General features: G+C 43.0%; 1 protein-coding gene across 2 annotated transcripts in view; it reads right to left on the bottom strand.

The window, feature by feature from the left end:
- Positions 1-15,475, bottom strand: part of IQCK (IQ motif containing K) — a 125,767-nt gene that overhangs the window by 71,043 nt on the left and 39,249 nt on the right. The window contains exon 6 of one of the 2 annotated variants that reach the window (XM_032605537.1): positions 15,288-15,365. The exons of the other annotated variant lie outside the window; for it this stretch is intronic. Within the exon in view, the coding sequence (XP_032461428.1) occupies positions 15,288-15,365 (78 nt within the window). The remainder of the gene's footprint in view (positions 1-15,287; positions 15,366-15,475) is intronic. 2 annotated transcript variants of the gene reach the window in all.

Here is a 15,475-nt window from a genome sequence, read left to right as displayed (position 1 = left end):
CTCACTGTTGTGGCCTCTCCCATTGCAGAGCACAGGCTCCGGACGTGCAGGCCCAGCGGCCATGGGTCACAGGCCCAGCCGCTCCGCGGCACGTGGGATCCTCCCGGACCGGGGGCACAAACCCGTGTACCCTGCATCGGCAGGCGGACTCTCAACCACTGCACCACGAGCGAAACCCTAGGCCCTTTTCTCTCTTTTGGAATCTGTGCAACTGGCTTCAGGTCAAATAAAAATTGAGATTGAGTAGAGGTGACTGCTCATCATGGGGGAACTGGGGAGGGGAGGGGAAACAAAAGCACCAATCACAGGAGAAGGCAGCTGAGGCTCCCTGGGGCTTAAAAAGGAGGTCCCCAGAGCAAATAGGTTTGAGCATTCCAACGGACAAAACAGTACTGCTGAGTGTTTCCAAGAAGAATTGTCCTGTTGGTAGTGCTCGTTTGTCATGCCCCCCTTCTTTTTCTCAAACATGAATTAAATCTATTTGAATCACAACAGTTGCTGCCATAATTCTGAGAAGGAACATTTATTCTTCTGACTGCATACACGTGTATGTACAAATGTGCACACACACACAGGCAACTCTTCCCCCATTTTTGGATGCTCAGTAAAAGATTTCAAGACCTAAAGAAGCTACAGCATACTTGCAAAATACATAAGAGAAGCTGAGAAGTTAGTCTTTATTAACTTCTCCATCCAGTTCTAAGACAAAAGTTACCATCTGAAATGACATTTACAAAGAATAAAGCAGAAAAGGGAAAGGCTTGCTTAATATTGAAAACGGAATCTTGATATCCAATTGTTTTCCAATTTTCATTAGGTAAAAGATTACGTTGTTTTCTTGTACCATGAAAGCACAACCCAGATGCAAAGCCATTTACAAAATGACAAAGGCCCTCAATCAACCATCATTCATAAAGCCTTTCACCAATTCATGAGGCCAGTACTTGATAATCTCTACTCAGCGTATTCAGCAAAAGAGATTACGCAGTCCCTGCCCTCAGCCTTAACTGGTTTCCCAAACATTCTGTGTTGGAGGCATCACAGTCTTGAGTAATGAACTTCAAATATTTGGAAGCAGTACAACAGAGGTTATCTGGAATGGGACTTCCAGACTAGCCATTAGGACGGAATCTCCTAGGATTCTTTCAATTCCAGCCTTCCATTACGCAAGGAATAGCTCCGAAAACCAGTAAGGAAGAGCCAGCTGCATTAATCTCTAACAGCCTGAAGCACATTTCAAAAAATCATAGTTACCAGAATGTGATCTCACTTCACCCCCTCAGCAACTCCACTCTGGGAGACCAACAAGCAGTTAGTTATTACCCCGACATCAGGCTGAATCACTCTCTATATAAACAGAGTCAAGTCCTGTTTTATCAGCCCCATCACTGGAAGCTGCATATGCGTCCAGTTAACAGTGTTCCCTAAACAACAAGCTGCAAGACCTCGTGCTCACCCTTGGACTGCTGGTATAACCACCTTAAAAACCAGGGCTGTGCTACTTGCTGCTGTTTGCTAAATATGCCCAGATTGCTCTGTTATTTAGTCTCTTTGTGACTGAGTACATGTTTTCTCTAATGTGGCTTAAGGAGACCTGCCTCCTCCCCACTGTCCTTCTTCCCTCTCCAGGGGTGTATGGGAAGAGCATGCCACCTTCCTAACCCCTTCCAAACCTCTCACAGGGGATCTTAACTTCTTTTGTGCCATAATCCCTTTTTACTTTGGCAATTTGGATTCCTTCTCTGAATAATATTTTTTTTAATATAAAAGTAAGTACATAGGGACTTCCCTGGTGGTGCAGTGGTTAAGAATCCACCTGCCAATGCAGGGGACACGGGTTCGAGCCCTGGTCCGGGAAGATCCCACATGCCGTGGAGCAACTAAGCCCATGCGCCACAACTACTGTGGCTGTGCTCTAGAGCCCACGAGCCACAACTACTGAGCTTGTGCACCACAACTACGGAGCCCGTGCACTGGAGCCCGTGCTCCACAACAAGAGAAGCCATGGCAATCAGAAGCCCACGCACCGCAACGAAGAGTAGCCCCCTCTCGCCCCAACCAGAGAAAGCCCACGCACAGCAACGAAGACCCAACGCAGCCATAAATAAATAAATAAATTTATTTTAAAAAAAAAGTAAGTACATAAGATTTCAAAGTAAACCAATTATATTGAAATACAGTTATCAAAATATTTTTTAAAACTGTTGGTGATAAAGTAATATACGTGCTTCTAAATCATACAGTAAATAAGAAGAGCTAATGGCAGTTCAATTAACCACTATAATTTGAAAGAAGAGACAAGTGTAAATGATATTTCAAGATCACTGCAACAACTATAACGGGATGTAAAAACATCTGATGGTAGCTATCAGTAACAAAGGTACAGTTACTGTGGATACTACTGAGGTTTGTTTCCCACATTCATAATTAAAAGAGAGGCCAAATTTCAGTTAGAGACTAGTGAAAATAAAGAAGTAATTTCCCTGCCTTCCAAGGTCAGGGACCCCTGAATCATAGACAGTTGTGGCTAGAGCTGGGGAATGGGGGAAGATGAGTTTTGCACCCAGGATGAGACTGAAGACTAAGGATTTAAAATAAACAAGATGAATCCAAACAGTGAAATCAGACTATCTAAAAACAGTGAGCAGGAAGTTATGGAATTTGGTCAAAAGTTATTAGAGGGCTACTTCTCAGATGGAAGAGAGACTCAGTGTAATATAGTGATGCAGTTACTGGAGAAGAAAAAGGAAAAAGGTTTTCATATGTTTATTCCCAGTAAGTTGTGATTCTTCAGCATACCCATTAAATTTTAAAATCTAATTCTAATTTTCCCCAATCCCATTCAGCCACTTGCTCGGGCCTGAAATCTCCAAGTCAGCCTTGCTTTAGCTCTCTGTCACCCCACATCCAGCATCAAGACAGATCCCACATCCAACCTCTTCTCACCTTCTCCACTGCAAGCCCCCATCATCTCCTGCCTGCGGTCGCCTGCTCACTGGCGTCTCTGCTTGCACTATTAGTGCTGACTTCAGCCAACTCCCCTCCAGCTGCCAGAGTGATCTTTTTAAAAGATAAAGCTCTTCTGCTCAAAACCCTCCAATAGTTTCCTATCACGCTCAAAAGGAAAAAGAAAAACCCAAACTCTTTATCGTGGCATCCAAGGCCCCACCCAAGGTGGGAGTAGCCTCACCAGCCTCTCTGGCTTCCTTTCCTGCCACCCTCTCACCCTCCCTCATCTCTTCTTGCCTCACTGGCCAAGTTTGTTCTCAGGGCCTTCGGAGTAGCTGTTCCCTCTGCCTGGAACACTCGTTTCTGATCTTCATAGGGTTGGCTCCCTCTGCATGTCATTCAACCCTCTGTGCAAATGTGAGCTTTCCCCGGCTTCTCTGTCTATAACGCTAGCACCCCTCACCCTAGGCCTGGGACTCTCAATCCACTTTACTCTGCTTTATTTTTCTTCAGAGCACTTGAGTCTTCTTTACATCACACAATATGTTTCTTTGTTAATTTGGTTATTGTCTGTCTTTACAATGTAAATTCCACAGGGGCCAAGACTTTCTCTCTTTTGTTCTCTACTCTATGGTACCTAGAAACGTGCCTGGAGAAAAGTAGGCAGTCAATAAATATTTTTGAATGAATAAATATTATAGATAAGGAACAGAGGACTTTCCTTAACGTCAGAATTTGTCAATGGCAGAGCTGAGGTTAAATGAAGGCATTCTGTCTTCCTCTTGCTTGGTCATTCTGCTACCCATGTTTCATCGTGCCAAAGCAGTGGCTACTATTCTCTTGAGATTAAGGATCAAATAGTAGCCATCATTCTTTGAGTACCTACTTTGAGCCCTCTGCAGTGAATATCTTTCATTTTTATCTGCCTATCATACCTCCCCCCTTTTTGTGGTATCAGCCCTCAGATTTTGCTTTGACAGCTCCCCCTCCCTGTATCAGGGGGAATGTGGGTCACAATGCCTTGCCCTCTCCTGGCCAAGGTGTGCCTCAGAAACCCAAGCTTAGCCAAGCAGATGCCCTTTCCCTGGAAGAGGAATCTTGAGTGGACTTGCAAAGACTAGAGGGGGTCTGTGCTCCCTGGGTCCCTATACCTGCTTCTAAGACCAGATCCTTACCTTTTCCGTTATGTCTGTGAGTTATCTTTTTACTTCCAATATATACCATTTTTCTTAAGCAGCCTTTAAATTTCTGTTGCTTGCAACAAAAAACTCTGATACCATCTTTAACTGTCACAGCAAGCCTACGATGTAGGTTTTATCACCATCCCCATGGTACAGAAGAGAGGAGCAAGGTTCAGGGATGTGAAGGGATTAGTTCCAGGTTACCCAATGTTATACATTATGTTGGCTGCATAATGGACCAATCCCCAGACTCTGTGAATGTATATATATATATATATTCCCTTATATGGCAAAAGAGGCTTTGTAGATGTGATTAAATGAATGGTCTTGAGATTATCCTGGATTATCACAGGTGGGCCCAATGATATAATCACAAGGGTCCTTATGAGAGGGAGGCAGAGGGTCACGAGCCCTCCAGGATGGAGGCAGTCTCCAGATACCAGAAAAGGCAAGAAACAAATATTCCCCTAAAGTCTCCAAAAGGAACCAGCCTTGTCAACACTCAGACTTGAGCCTTGTGAAACTGATTTTGGACTTCTAGCCTCCAGAACTATAAGAGAATAGATCTGTGTTATTTTAAACCACCATGGTTGTGGTAATTTGTTAAACAGCACAGGAAACTAGTATTCCAACTAATAAATGGCAGAGCTAAGACTGGAGCCCAGATGTGTCTGCCATGCTGCCTGACACAGACTCCCCGAGCTCGTTCCCAAAGAGCCACCTAAAAACAACAGGAAGAAGACGAGGAAGCAGTACAGTGTGCCCCAGAGAAAGGGCCACCCACACAAAAACCTCCAGCAGAAGGAGGCACTCAGAGGATTTATGCACCCCAGCGTGTCCTGAATTCAGGAAACAGGTCTCTTTCCTTCCTGTCTAAAGACGAAAGTTAACATAAAGAGCAAAGACGATTTATTATCCTCACGAGACTCCGGCCTTTCGAATTACTGAGACAGAAATCTTCTATAAGACAAAATGGATTGAAAGGATATTTCTCCTTGCAACAGGGCATGACAGCAAATTTTCTGCCAGGCTACCATCCAACTCTGATCTTTAGTGCAGGACGCACGCCATTTCCTGTGCTGTTTTGAAGGCACAAGCGTTTTGGGTCCCACTGTCAAGCTCAGTGCAGAAAATCTGACTGCTGGCACTTGTCCTCAAACGGCACAGTGACACTTCTATTCTCACCTCAGGTTTTGCTCATAAGATACCTTTCACTGACCTGAAAGTATCGTGGATTTTTCTTTTCTCTTCTTTTATCTAATGGTAGAACTTAGCTGAAAAGACATTTTGCCCAAAACAACCTTTTCTTTTCTCTTCTAAAACACAATCTTTGTTTCATTGAAGGTCTCAGTTTTAATGATGTCTTTCATGAGCCTTCTCCCCTGGGACACGGGACCAGATAGGCAGCAGTGCACTTTTGTTCCTTGTGTTTATTCAGTGATTTATTTTTGCAAACAAATTGGATGAATACTTTTTGGTCAAAATAAAAAACTAAATGTTTCCTGTCCTGAATATGATAGCAAGTAATTTCACTGTTTCTGATTGGCTGGTTAAGTCAGGACTATACACAACAAAAGAGAACAGTGCTGGATTCGTAAACAGGAGTAAGGCCAACAGGAGATATGAGTAATCCACTGCTGCGGAAAGGTGGGGAAGAAGACCCCCTCCTTAAGCTCTGATTAGAACATGCACAGATTATATTATTGCTCTAAACTATCACTCCTTTACCTATAAGAGAATCATGCGTCCCTGCTCTTTGTCATTTGCATGTGGTTTCTGCCTGCGGGTGGTGTCAACTTCCCCCCTAGTACCGATATTGAGCTTGGCCATGGGCCTTGTATTGAGCAATGAAGTGTGAGCAGAAGTACTGTTTGCATGGGTTGGCTATTGCTCGTCTCTCTCTGCTGTGAGACTGAGGAATGGTGATGCTCCTCCCTCCTGGGTCCCAGAATGAGAAGAGACATGGAGCAGAGCCAGAGGTGACACACAGCCAACATTAAACAGGGTGAAGTATAAATCTTTGTTGTTATAAGGCATTGAGATTTAAGAGTTGTTTGTTACTGCAGCAAAACCTAGGGAAAGCTGACTAACACAGTATACTGGAGGGCAGTGGGTAAGTATCATGTAGGAAAACATCAGGGCTCTTTCATTGGCAAGTATCATCCACCTAACTCAAACTGGTGTAAGCAAAAAAAAAAAAATGTATTTATTGAAAAAGAAAAAAGGTATTTATTGGTTCACTTAACTAATAGGGGTAGAACTGGCTAACATGCCTAACATGGTGAGATAGAGAGATTCAAAACAATGCCATAGGGACTCAGGCTCTGGCCACCTCTCAGTTCTGCTTTTATCCCAGGCACAATCTCTTTAGAGGATTGCCCTCAGCAGCTCAAGGCTTATAACCTCAAAATTCTAGAGGAAAAGACAGAAAAGTTTTCCTGGTTACTTCTTGAAAAATCTTGGGGTTATCTTGGATTTAACCAATGTGGGAGCAAGCACAGTGGTAGGGGGATTCACTGCTCTGATTGGCCAGGCCTGGGTCACATACTCAGCCCAGAGCCAGAGGTGGAATCAGCTTACTTTCTGCTTGAACGGGAAATGGGAGAGGGGTGATCCTTCCAAAAACATAGGGTGTACTGTAACCAGAAGAAGGGGGAAATCAGTGCAGGGCTGGAAAAAACATAAATGTCTAATACAGAAAGCAAGAAAATGGAATAAAAGGAAATAGAATAAATACCTTTCATTTTGCAATTGTTTTTAAAGTAACTCTGTAGACAATATGAAAGCTACAAAATAATATAGAGGAGAAAATAAAAGCCATGTTCCTGCCATTTGGAGTGAAATATCCTTTTGAAAGACCTTAGAGCTAGAGTTATTTAATTCTATGATGATCCTTGATTTAAAACCTTTCCTTTTCACCGTGTAGTTTATTTAACAAATATGTATATTTTATATATGATAAATCTTAATTATTTTTATAAACCTAATGGAATTTTTTAAGGGTTATCCATGTTTATATAAAATAGCTACATAGAAATGCATTTCTTAAAAAAAGAGTCATGGAAAAGAAATGGGTAGCTGAGAAGGGATGGGCAGAGTGAAGAGCATGTGAAATTATGGGGACCTGTGGGAGAAGGACCCATCACTTATGTGACAAGCAATCAGCAGCTGCCCATGGCAAATGATCGCAACCTACCAGCTGTGATCTGATAATATGATGACATCGAGCATCAAAGACAGCTGGACCTGGTAGAACTTGTTTTACTAAGAACGTTAAAATAAACCTAAACTCTTATTTTGGATGACTCCCCAGGCTGGTAGATAAGATTATTTGAGGCAATAAATGCTAGTACGCATAATATACAAAGGAGTGGCATCTGACACAGGAGCTGACTCTAAAATGAGCACATAAGATGAAACTCACATTTAGCCAAAATTTCCCCTTGACACACCTTAAATTACCCATATAAAGACATAGCATCTTTCAACGGTCTCAGGTAGCCAGTTTTTCTCCCAGTCTTAGTACAGATCACTCTAAGTACCCGGTGATAGGCGAGGCAGAAGAGTGAAGTAATTCATTATGCTTTTACCAGCTCGGACCCTGGAGCCAGGCTGCCTGGTTCAAATCCTGCGCTTGCTGTTTACTAGCTTGTGACCTTGGGCAAAAAACTTACACCTCTGTGCCTCAGCTCTTTCTCTGAGATACGGCTATGGCCGGCACAGCTATAACCCACAGACTATCCAGTGTTCCCTCACATATCTCAGCCTCCCTTGTGGTTGTTTTGGGGCCAGGCTCTGTGAGAAAAGGTGAGAAGGTTAAGAACTAGGGTGCCGGGCTTCCCTGGTGGCGCAGTGGTTGAGAGTCCGCCTGCCGATGTAGGAGACGCGGGCTCGTGCCCCGGTCCGGGAAGATCCCACATGCCGCGGAGCGTCTGGGCCTGTGGGCCATGGTTGCTAAGCCTGTGTGTCCAGAGCCTGTGCTCCGCAACAGGAGAGGCCACAGCAGTTGAGAGGCCCACGTACCGCAAAAAAAAAAAAAAAAAAAAAAAAAAAAAATGACATGTTCCAAATAGCTATAATTTATAAGAAGGCTGTCCAACCTGTATCAGTCTTTGTATAAGAAATCAGCTGTTATTGAGTATTTTGCTATTGTTTGTAACTGCAGCCTAGTCTAGGCTAGCTTAACACAATGGGGAAATAATAGTTCCTACTTTGTAGGGTTGTTATGGGAGTTAAATTAGGTAATATTTATAAATTGTTCAGAACACTACCTGAGTAAACACTATATAAATGCTTGGTTGGTAGGTAGGTAGTTAGGTAGGTCATGCAGGTAGACAGAGACAGACAGAAGGAAACAGTTCCCTTATGGGCCGCTCATGTTGTGACTGTCACATAAAACTGAAGACAATTAAGGAAAGAGCTGAGTCATGTGACCCATTTTATGCTTCACCTCCAGTGTACAATTCAGGGGGAATTGTCTGCATTTAAAAAAATTTTATTTCTCTCTCTCTCTTTCTCTTTCTTCCTTCCCCCAAGAGCACAACATTGAACTAGCATAAATAAGTCCATATACACAGCAATCCAACTATATACAAAATCTGTCTGTTGGGCTTCCCTGGTGGTGCAGTGGTTAAGAATCCGCCTGCCAATGCAGGGGACATGGCTTCAAGCCCTGGTCCAGGAAGATCACACGTGCCGCGGAGCAACGAAGCCCATGCGCCACAACTACTGAGACTGCGCTCTAGAGCCACGAGCCACAACTACTGAGCCCAACATGTGCTACAACTACTGAAGACCGCGGCCCTAGAGCCTGTGCTCCACAACAAGAGAAGCCACCGCAATGAGAAGCCCACGCACCGCAACAAAGAGTATTCCCCGCTCGCCGCAACTAGAGAAAGCCCGCGTGCAGCCGAAAATAAATAAATAAAATAAATTTTAAAAAAAACAAAACTTTCTGTTCGTGAAGACAAGGACCATGTTTGTATCATGGTTCCATGGCACGTAGTAGGCAGCCAGCCAGTTTATGAATATGTCTGTTCCCTGATTTTAGAGCACATTTAAGCAAGTAATAAATATTACCTGAATAGATGAACAAATAAATTAAAAATAACTCCCTTTAATAGCTGAAACACACCCATTTGTATATGTATCAGTAGTGGGAAAAAATGTATTCCCTTAAAACTGGCACCATAATTCCTCTTAGGTAAGGAACTAGCTTTGTTTAGATGAAAGACCATTTCACAGATGGAAAAACTGAGGCTCTGAGAGCTTGAGTCATCTGTGCTGAGCCACACAGCTGGAAGGAGTAGAGCGTGGTTTAGCATGCAGAGCTGTGATTCCAGAGCCCAGGTTCCTAACCCCTACACTGCACTACCTTCACTTTGACGTCCAGGACATTCTTACACCTCCCTTGACAGCTCCGGGATTTGACTTGTGTCATCTTCTTCAACCCACCCCCACAAGCCTCTCAGATACTTCATTATTCATACTGATGACACCTCCAACACCATGGCCTCGAGTCCATGTGATTCCATGACCCCCTTCTTCCTTCGTGACAGTCACATCTTAGAACGGGTTGTCCCTGAAAGACTGTCACATCTCATCTTCCCAAAGTCCTGATCTCATCATAGCCTTCTCTGTCCTTTCATCTTTCCCACCCACTCACTTCTATTTATATTGTATTTTGCCCTTATGTGAGACTATGACTTGGGTTATTGGTGTCCATCTAGAACAGGGCTCAGCAAACTAGAGCCCATCGGTCAAATCTGGCCCATCACCTACCGTTGCAAGTAGAGTGGTACTGGAACACAGCCACAGCCCTTTGTCACGTGTTGTCTATGGACAACTATGGAGTTGAGTAGTTGCAACAGAGACCACACGTGTCCTGCCAAGCCTAAAAGATTTACTGCGCTGACCTGACCTAGAAAGCCATTTCCTTGTTCCCCAGGAGCTCTGAGGTTACTGGAGCCGTGTTCTTAGGGCAAGCCCACGGCTCTGGTCATATTAATCCTCCTCATTGCCACTGGGGAGAATTGGGTTTGGCACTGGAGTGGGGCGGGGAGGGAGAATGAGGCTGATGTGAGGGGACTGGCTGGTGAGCTGTGCCGGTTCAGAGCCGGGTCTCAACCAGGGTAACACAGACGTCCCCAGCACCGTGAGGCTTCTCACTTGGGCCCACACCTGTCACTCTCCCCGCCACACCCCAGGGCCCTTTTCCTTCCATGTCATTTGAGCCTCTCAGCATCATGTGAAAACTCAGTCTCCCCCACTGCCTGTCACTCCAGCCATCACCCACGGAGAACAGCCCACAGCCCCCCCAGTTCACCTCCAGTCAACAGATTCCTCCTTGCTCACAGCCTATCCGCTATTCAATCACCTGGTCATGAGGAGCTTTGAAACACCTTACTGTTTCTTTTCCTTTTAATGTTTTATTATGGAAAATTTCAAAGATATAAAAAAGTAGGCAGAAAAAAAATGAACCCAGTTCACCATCCAGCTTCATTTATACTGTTCTCCATGTCAGTCACTCAATGTAACTTCCCCCAACCTTATCCATTGACATCATATGATTTCATATTTCATTCATAAATATTTCAGCATGTTTCTCTAAAAAGCAGTAACTTTTTATTGTGAATATGAAATCATTATCAAACCTTAAATAAAATAACAATAATGCTTTCTATCGTCAATTATTTACTAGGTGTTCAAATTTCCAGTTGCCTCCTAATTTTTCTTTTTAGTTCGTTTCTTTGAATCAGGATCCAAATAAGATCCATTGAAATTTCAAAAACTGTATGGACCTACCATCCCCATTTTAGTGCTTCCGAGTTTGGTTATGTTTCTTACTTCCAGTGTGAACACGTAATGTAGCGTTTCTGTCTCTTTCTGAAAATTGGTTGTTAAATCATTAACACAATTCAGAAAATATAGTAATTTATGAGAAAAATGTAAGACATCATTCTTAGAAAAGTTAACAATGCTTTTCCATGTACTTAAGATCCTGTAGGGGAACAAAATTTGCCACCCAAAATGTCTCTTTGCCATGTGGATTATCTCAAACTGAAAACGATCAAGGCCCAAAAGACTCAGGAAGAAACTTTGACCTTCCTCCTAACTGCCTAAAAAGAATTTAGATGGAAGGCCTGTGCGTGGAATAGAGTTATCACTAGAGATATCGGCAAAGAATGTGGGTTGGGTGTGGTGGGGAAACTTAGACATCAGAGTCCACTCTCTGTCCCACTGTCTCCGCAGGGCCCCTCCAATATTTATTTACCAAACATTTGCTTTTCCATCTTCATGGCAATTGCCTTCCTCCCCTTTGAAGTCTCAGGTCCCTACCCCTAACATCCTCTGTTGTCTTTAACTGCTGATGGTATTTAAGGTGAGGGTTTCAGACATTTTGGTGAGTTACTCAGTTCTTCTGGGCCTCTCCCACGTATACAGGTTATTAAACTTTTGTTTGATTTTCTCCTGTTAATCTGTCTCAGGTCAATTTGATCGTTATACCGTCCAGAAGAACCTAGAAGGGTAGAGGGAAATTTCTCGCTCTCAGACAATCCTCTGGGCCTAGTCTAGACCTTTTACTATCTTAGCTTTGCCAGTTTTCAACACTGATTTTACCCAACCACCTGTTTCCTCCACCTCTTTTGCAGGGTTGCTGGAAATAATCTCATAAGCAGGCTGTTTATATGCATCACAAATTCAGGCCATCAGCTGGGCCATCCCTACTCATCCCTAGTTGATTCCCTATCGGTTTCACCACAGCAGCTGTTGCAGCCTCCTCCCCTCCCCCACAAGTCTCCAGAACCTGGGCCTCCTTCTCGGCAGATACCTTCACATCCACACGAACGACCAGAATGACAGTGCCCACCGTGAACTTTCTCAGCTCTTCTCCCTTCCCCCTCAGATTTCCTCTCTTTTCCTTCTGGATTCAATCAGAAGTTCTCAACCAGGGGAAATTTTTCTGTCTCCCCACATTTGCCAGTATCTGGAGACATTCTTGATGGTGAGGACCACAGCGGGTGCTACTAGCATGTGGAGTGGGGGAAGGCTGGAGATGCTGTGAAACATCCTACAGGCCAGCCCCTCACAACAAAGAATTACCGGGTGATAGATGTCAGTAGGCTTGGGGAAACGTGGGTTAGAGATGGTCTCTTGGCTCCTGCCCTACCTGCCTCTCTGCCCTCCCTGTTCAAGAGCATTCTCGAGAAGGATATGGCACCTGAGTTCTTGCCTCTTCAAGATCAAATCTGGGCACCAACCAGCTTGGCCACTGGCCCAACCTGACTGGCTCCACAGGCCAGCGGTGGAGTGGGGCATAGATGGTCTTGTGCATCCCCATTTCCCTTTAATGCTTTATTAGCATCTGTTTTACAACACTCACTACAGAAACTACAGCTACTTGTAAACACATCTCTCTCATTCCAAGGGTCAGAGCCATATTTTATTCATCTCTGTTTTCTCCACAGCACCAAGCTCTTTGCATTGCATTTGGCAGATGTTCAATAAATATTTATTGCATCAAATTAGATTAGTATCATTTACATTTTTATCATGCTCAGGGCATCTCTTTGAAAGGTAATGGAAGCAGAGAACACAAATGCCAGTTAAAGCAAGAGCTTATGTGTTTTTGTTCTTGTGGAGTCCAACTGAAATGCTTGCTATTGCTACTTTGCAGTGTACTTAACATGAGCTGCCAGCGGAAGTTAGCAACTATTTTAAATTAAGGTATTTTTACGATAAATGACTAGAGATTGGAGAGAACTCTTACTTAGAGAAACTCTCTTAAGACTCTTCTTCGTTTTTTTAAAAAATATTTATTTATTTACTTACTTGTTTGGTTGCATCAGGTCTTAGTTGCGGCAGGTGGGCTCCTTAGTTGTGGTTCCAGAGCTCCTTTATTGTGGCTTGTGAACTCTTAGTTGCAGCATGCATGTGGGATCTAGTTCGCAGAACAGGGATCGAACCCAGGCCCCCTACATTGGGAGTGCAGAGTCTTAACCACTGCACCACCAGGGAAGTCCCTTCATTGGTTATTGTAAGTGGGAAAATGTTTCATTTTCAACCTGGAGAAATATGCTAATCTTTCACTTATTAATCATTTATAATCTATAAATTATAGGCTTTCCATGTTCTGTTCTTTTTCTTTTTTTTTTTTGCGATACACGGGCATCTCACTGCTGTGGCCTCTCCCGTTGCGGAGCACAGGTTCTGGACGGGCGGGGCCAGCGGCCACGGCTCACGGGCCCACCCACTCCGTGGCACGTGGGATCCTCCCGGACCGGGGCACGAACCGGCGTCCCCTGCATCAGCAGGCGGACTCCCAACCACTGCGCCACCAGGGAAGCCCGGCTTTCCATTTTCACAGTGGACAAAATTAGGCAGAGTCTTAGAAGCTTAATAAGAAGCAAGATTTTCTAATATCGTTCTCTTTCCAATGTATAGGTAGTCTCAGACTTTTAAAAACTGGTTAATACCTGAATTTTTTTAAACTCTCAAAATTGAGAAAGTCAGCCAAGGGTCTATTCAACTTGGCATTCCCCAGAAGGGCAGATTTAAGCAAAAGATGTAACATTTGAGGGCTAAGGGTCTAATTTCATTTTTTTCTACTCTGTTTAATATGGGATTTTACAAAACTTACTTAATTTCCTAGTGTCTCAGTTTCCTGACATTGTTCTTGCAAAGGGCTGGTGTGAAAATATTTTCAAAGAAATAAGTTAAATATTATTTTCTCTAAATTGAGTTGTTTTTCTTCCACTTATGGCTTAAAATTGTGGATCACTGCTTAAACGTCATCCTCCAGGGACTTCCCTGGTGGTCCAGTGGCTAAGACTCCACGCTCCCAATGCAAGGGGCCTGGATTCGATCCCTGGTCAGGGAACTCAATCCCGTACGCCATAACTAAAGATCCTACACATGGCAACAAAAATCCTGCATGCTGCAACTAAAGATCCCAAACATGGCAACAAAGATCCTGCAAGCCACAACTAAAGATCCGGCACACAGCAACAAAGATCCTACGTGCCACAACTAAGAACCGGCACAGCCAAATAAATAAATACTAAAAAAAAAAAAGTCATCCTCCAAGTGAGGTCTTTCCTGACCACCCTGTATAAAACTAAGTCCCGTCAATACTCTATATTCTCCCCTCTCTGCTTTATTTTTCTCTATAGCACTTACTTGCTTATTGTCTGCCATCCCCCACCAGAATATAAGCTCCATTAAGTCAGGAGTTTTGGCTACTTTGTTCACTGCTTTATCTCCAGCACCTAGAATGATGTTCGGCACACAGTAGTTCTCAATAAACATTTACTGTACGAATGAACAAATTATGCAAATCTAGAAATGTCATATGTTATAAAGCTATCAAGGGCATGAATTAGATGTAATTGAATCAACATGGCTAGATCTCAAAAGCACGTATTTCAGTCAAATAAAAGCAAGTTGCAGGATAATGCATAAATTTCCTCATCTGCAAAATAGGGCTGGTAATAGCATTGTTATGAGGATCAAGTTAGTTCATTAGCACTAAATGCTGAGACCCGTGATACGAGCACTCAATAAATGTTAGTGGTCATCATTATTATTGCTATATCACTGATGATAAACTGTTCACATAAAGTAATATTACTAATTTTGTATGATATAATCTAATTTTATATAATTAAGTAACTAATTTTAAGACTACGGAAGGATGCAGTATAGACCAAGCTGATTAATTCTGTGAGGAGAGAAAACTCAGATTAGAATGACGGTCAAAGAGAGTATTAACCTCATCTGTCATGTTCTAATATTTTAAATGTAAATGATGCATATAACTACAAAGTAATATTTAGAAAAGTTTAGTCGTATTTCCTGAGACATAATGACCTTTAGGGCTAGGAGGAGAGGAAGAGAGAATGGAGAGGTGAATTACTTAGGATAAGAAAATTTTTTAAGTTTTCTATTTTATTTCTGAAGTGCTTCTTGAATAATCACGGCATGGATAGGATGCCCTTAGCCTAGAATAAAAATAACCAGAGAAAAGAGCCACATACACAACTGATCCAGGGTCCTGGATGGATTACATGAGTTAGTTCTCATAGATTGGAGGAAACTATCATTAACACAATCTTCAAGTTAGGAATAAATTATTCAAAGCCTTGTGTCATTACTTACTGCAGTTTCAGCCACTCTTCCACAAATGGAATGGAGAAGAATTCTGTGAATGTCTCCCCTATCCTCTTTGGATTTTGACTGGTCACGATGCCATATGTTTTGATTAACAAGAAAACAATAAACAAGAATTCAAGTCAATTGTTGCTATTCTGCTGGCACATTAACACTATTGAACCCTTAGGGTCATG

Source organism: Phocoena sinus, chromosome 15 (assembly GCF_008692025.1).
Source record: "Phocoena sinus isolate mPhoSin1 chromosome 15, mPhoSin1.pri, whole genome shotgun sequence".
NCBI lineage: Eukaryota > Metazoa > Chordata > Mammalia > Artiodactyla > Phocoenidae > Phocoena > Phocoena sinus.
This window is presented reverse-complemented; position numbering and strand designations above follow the sequence as displayed.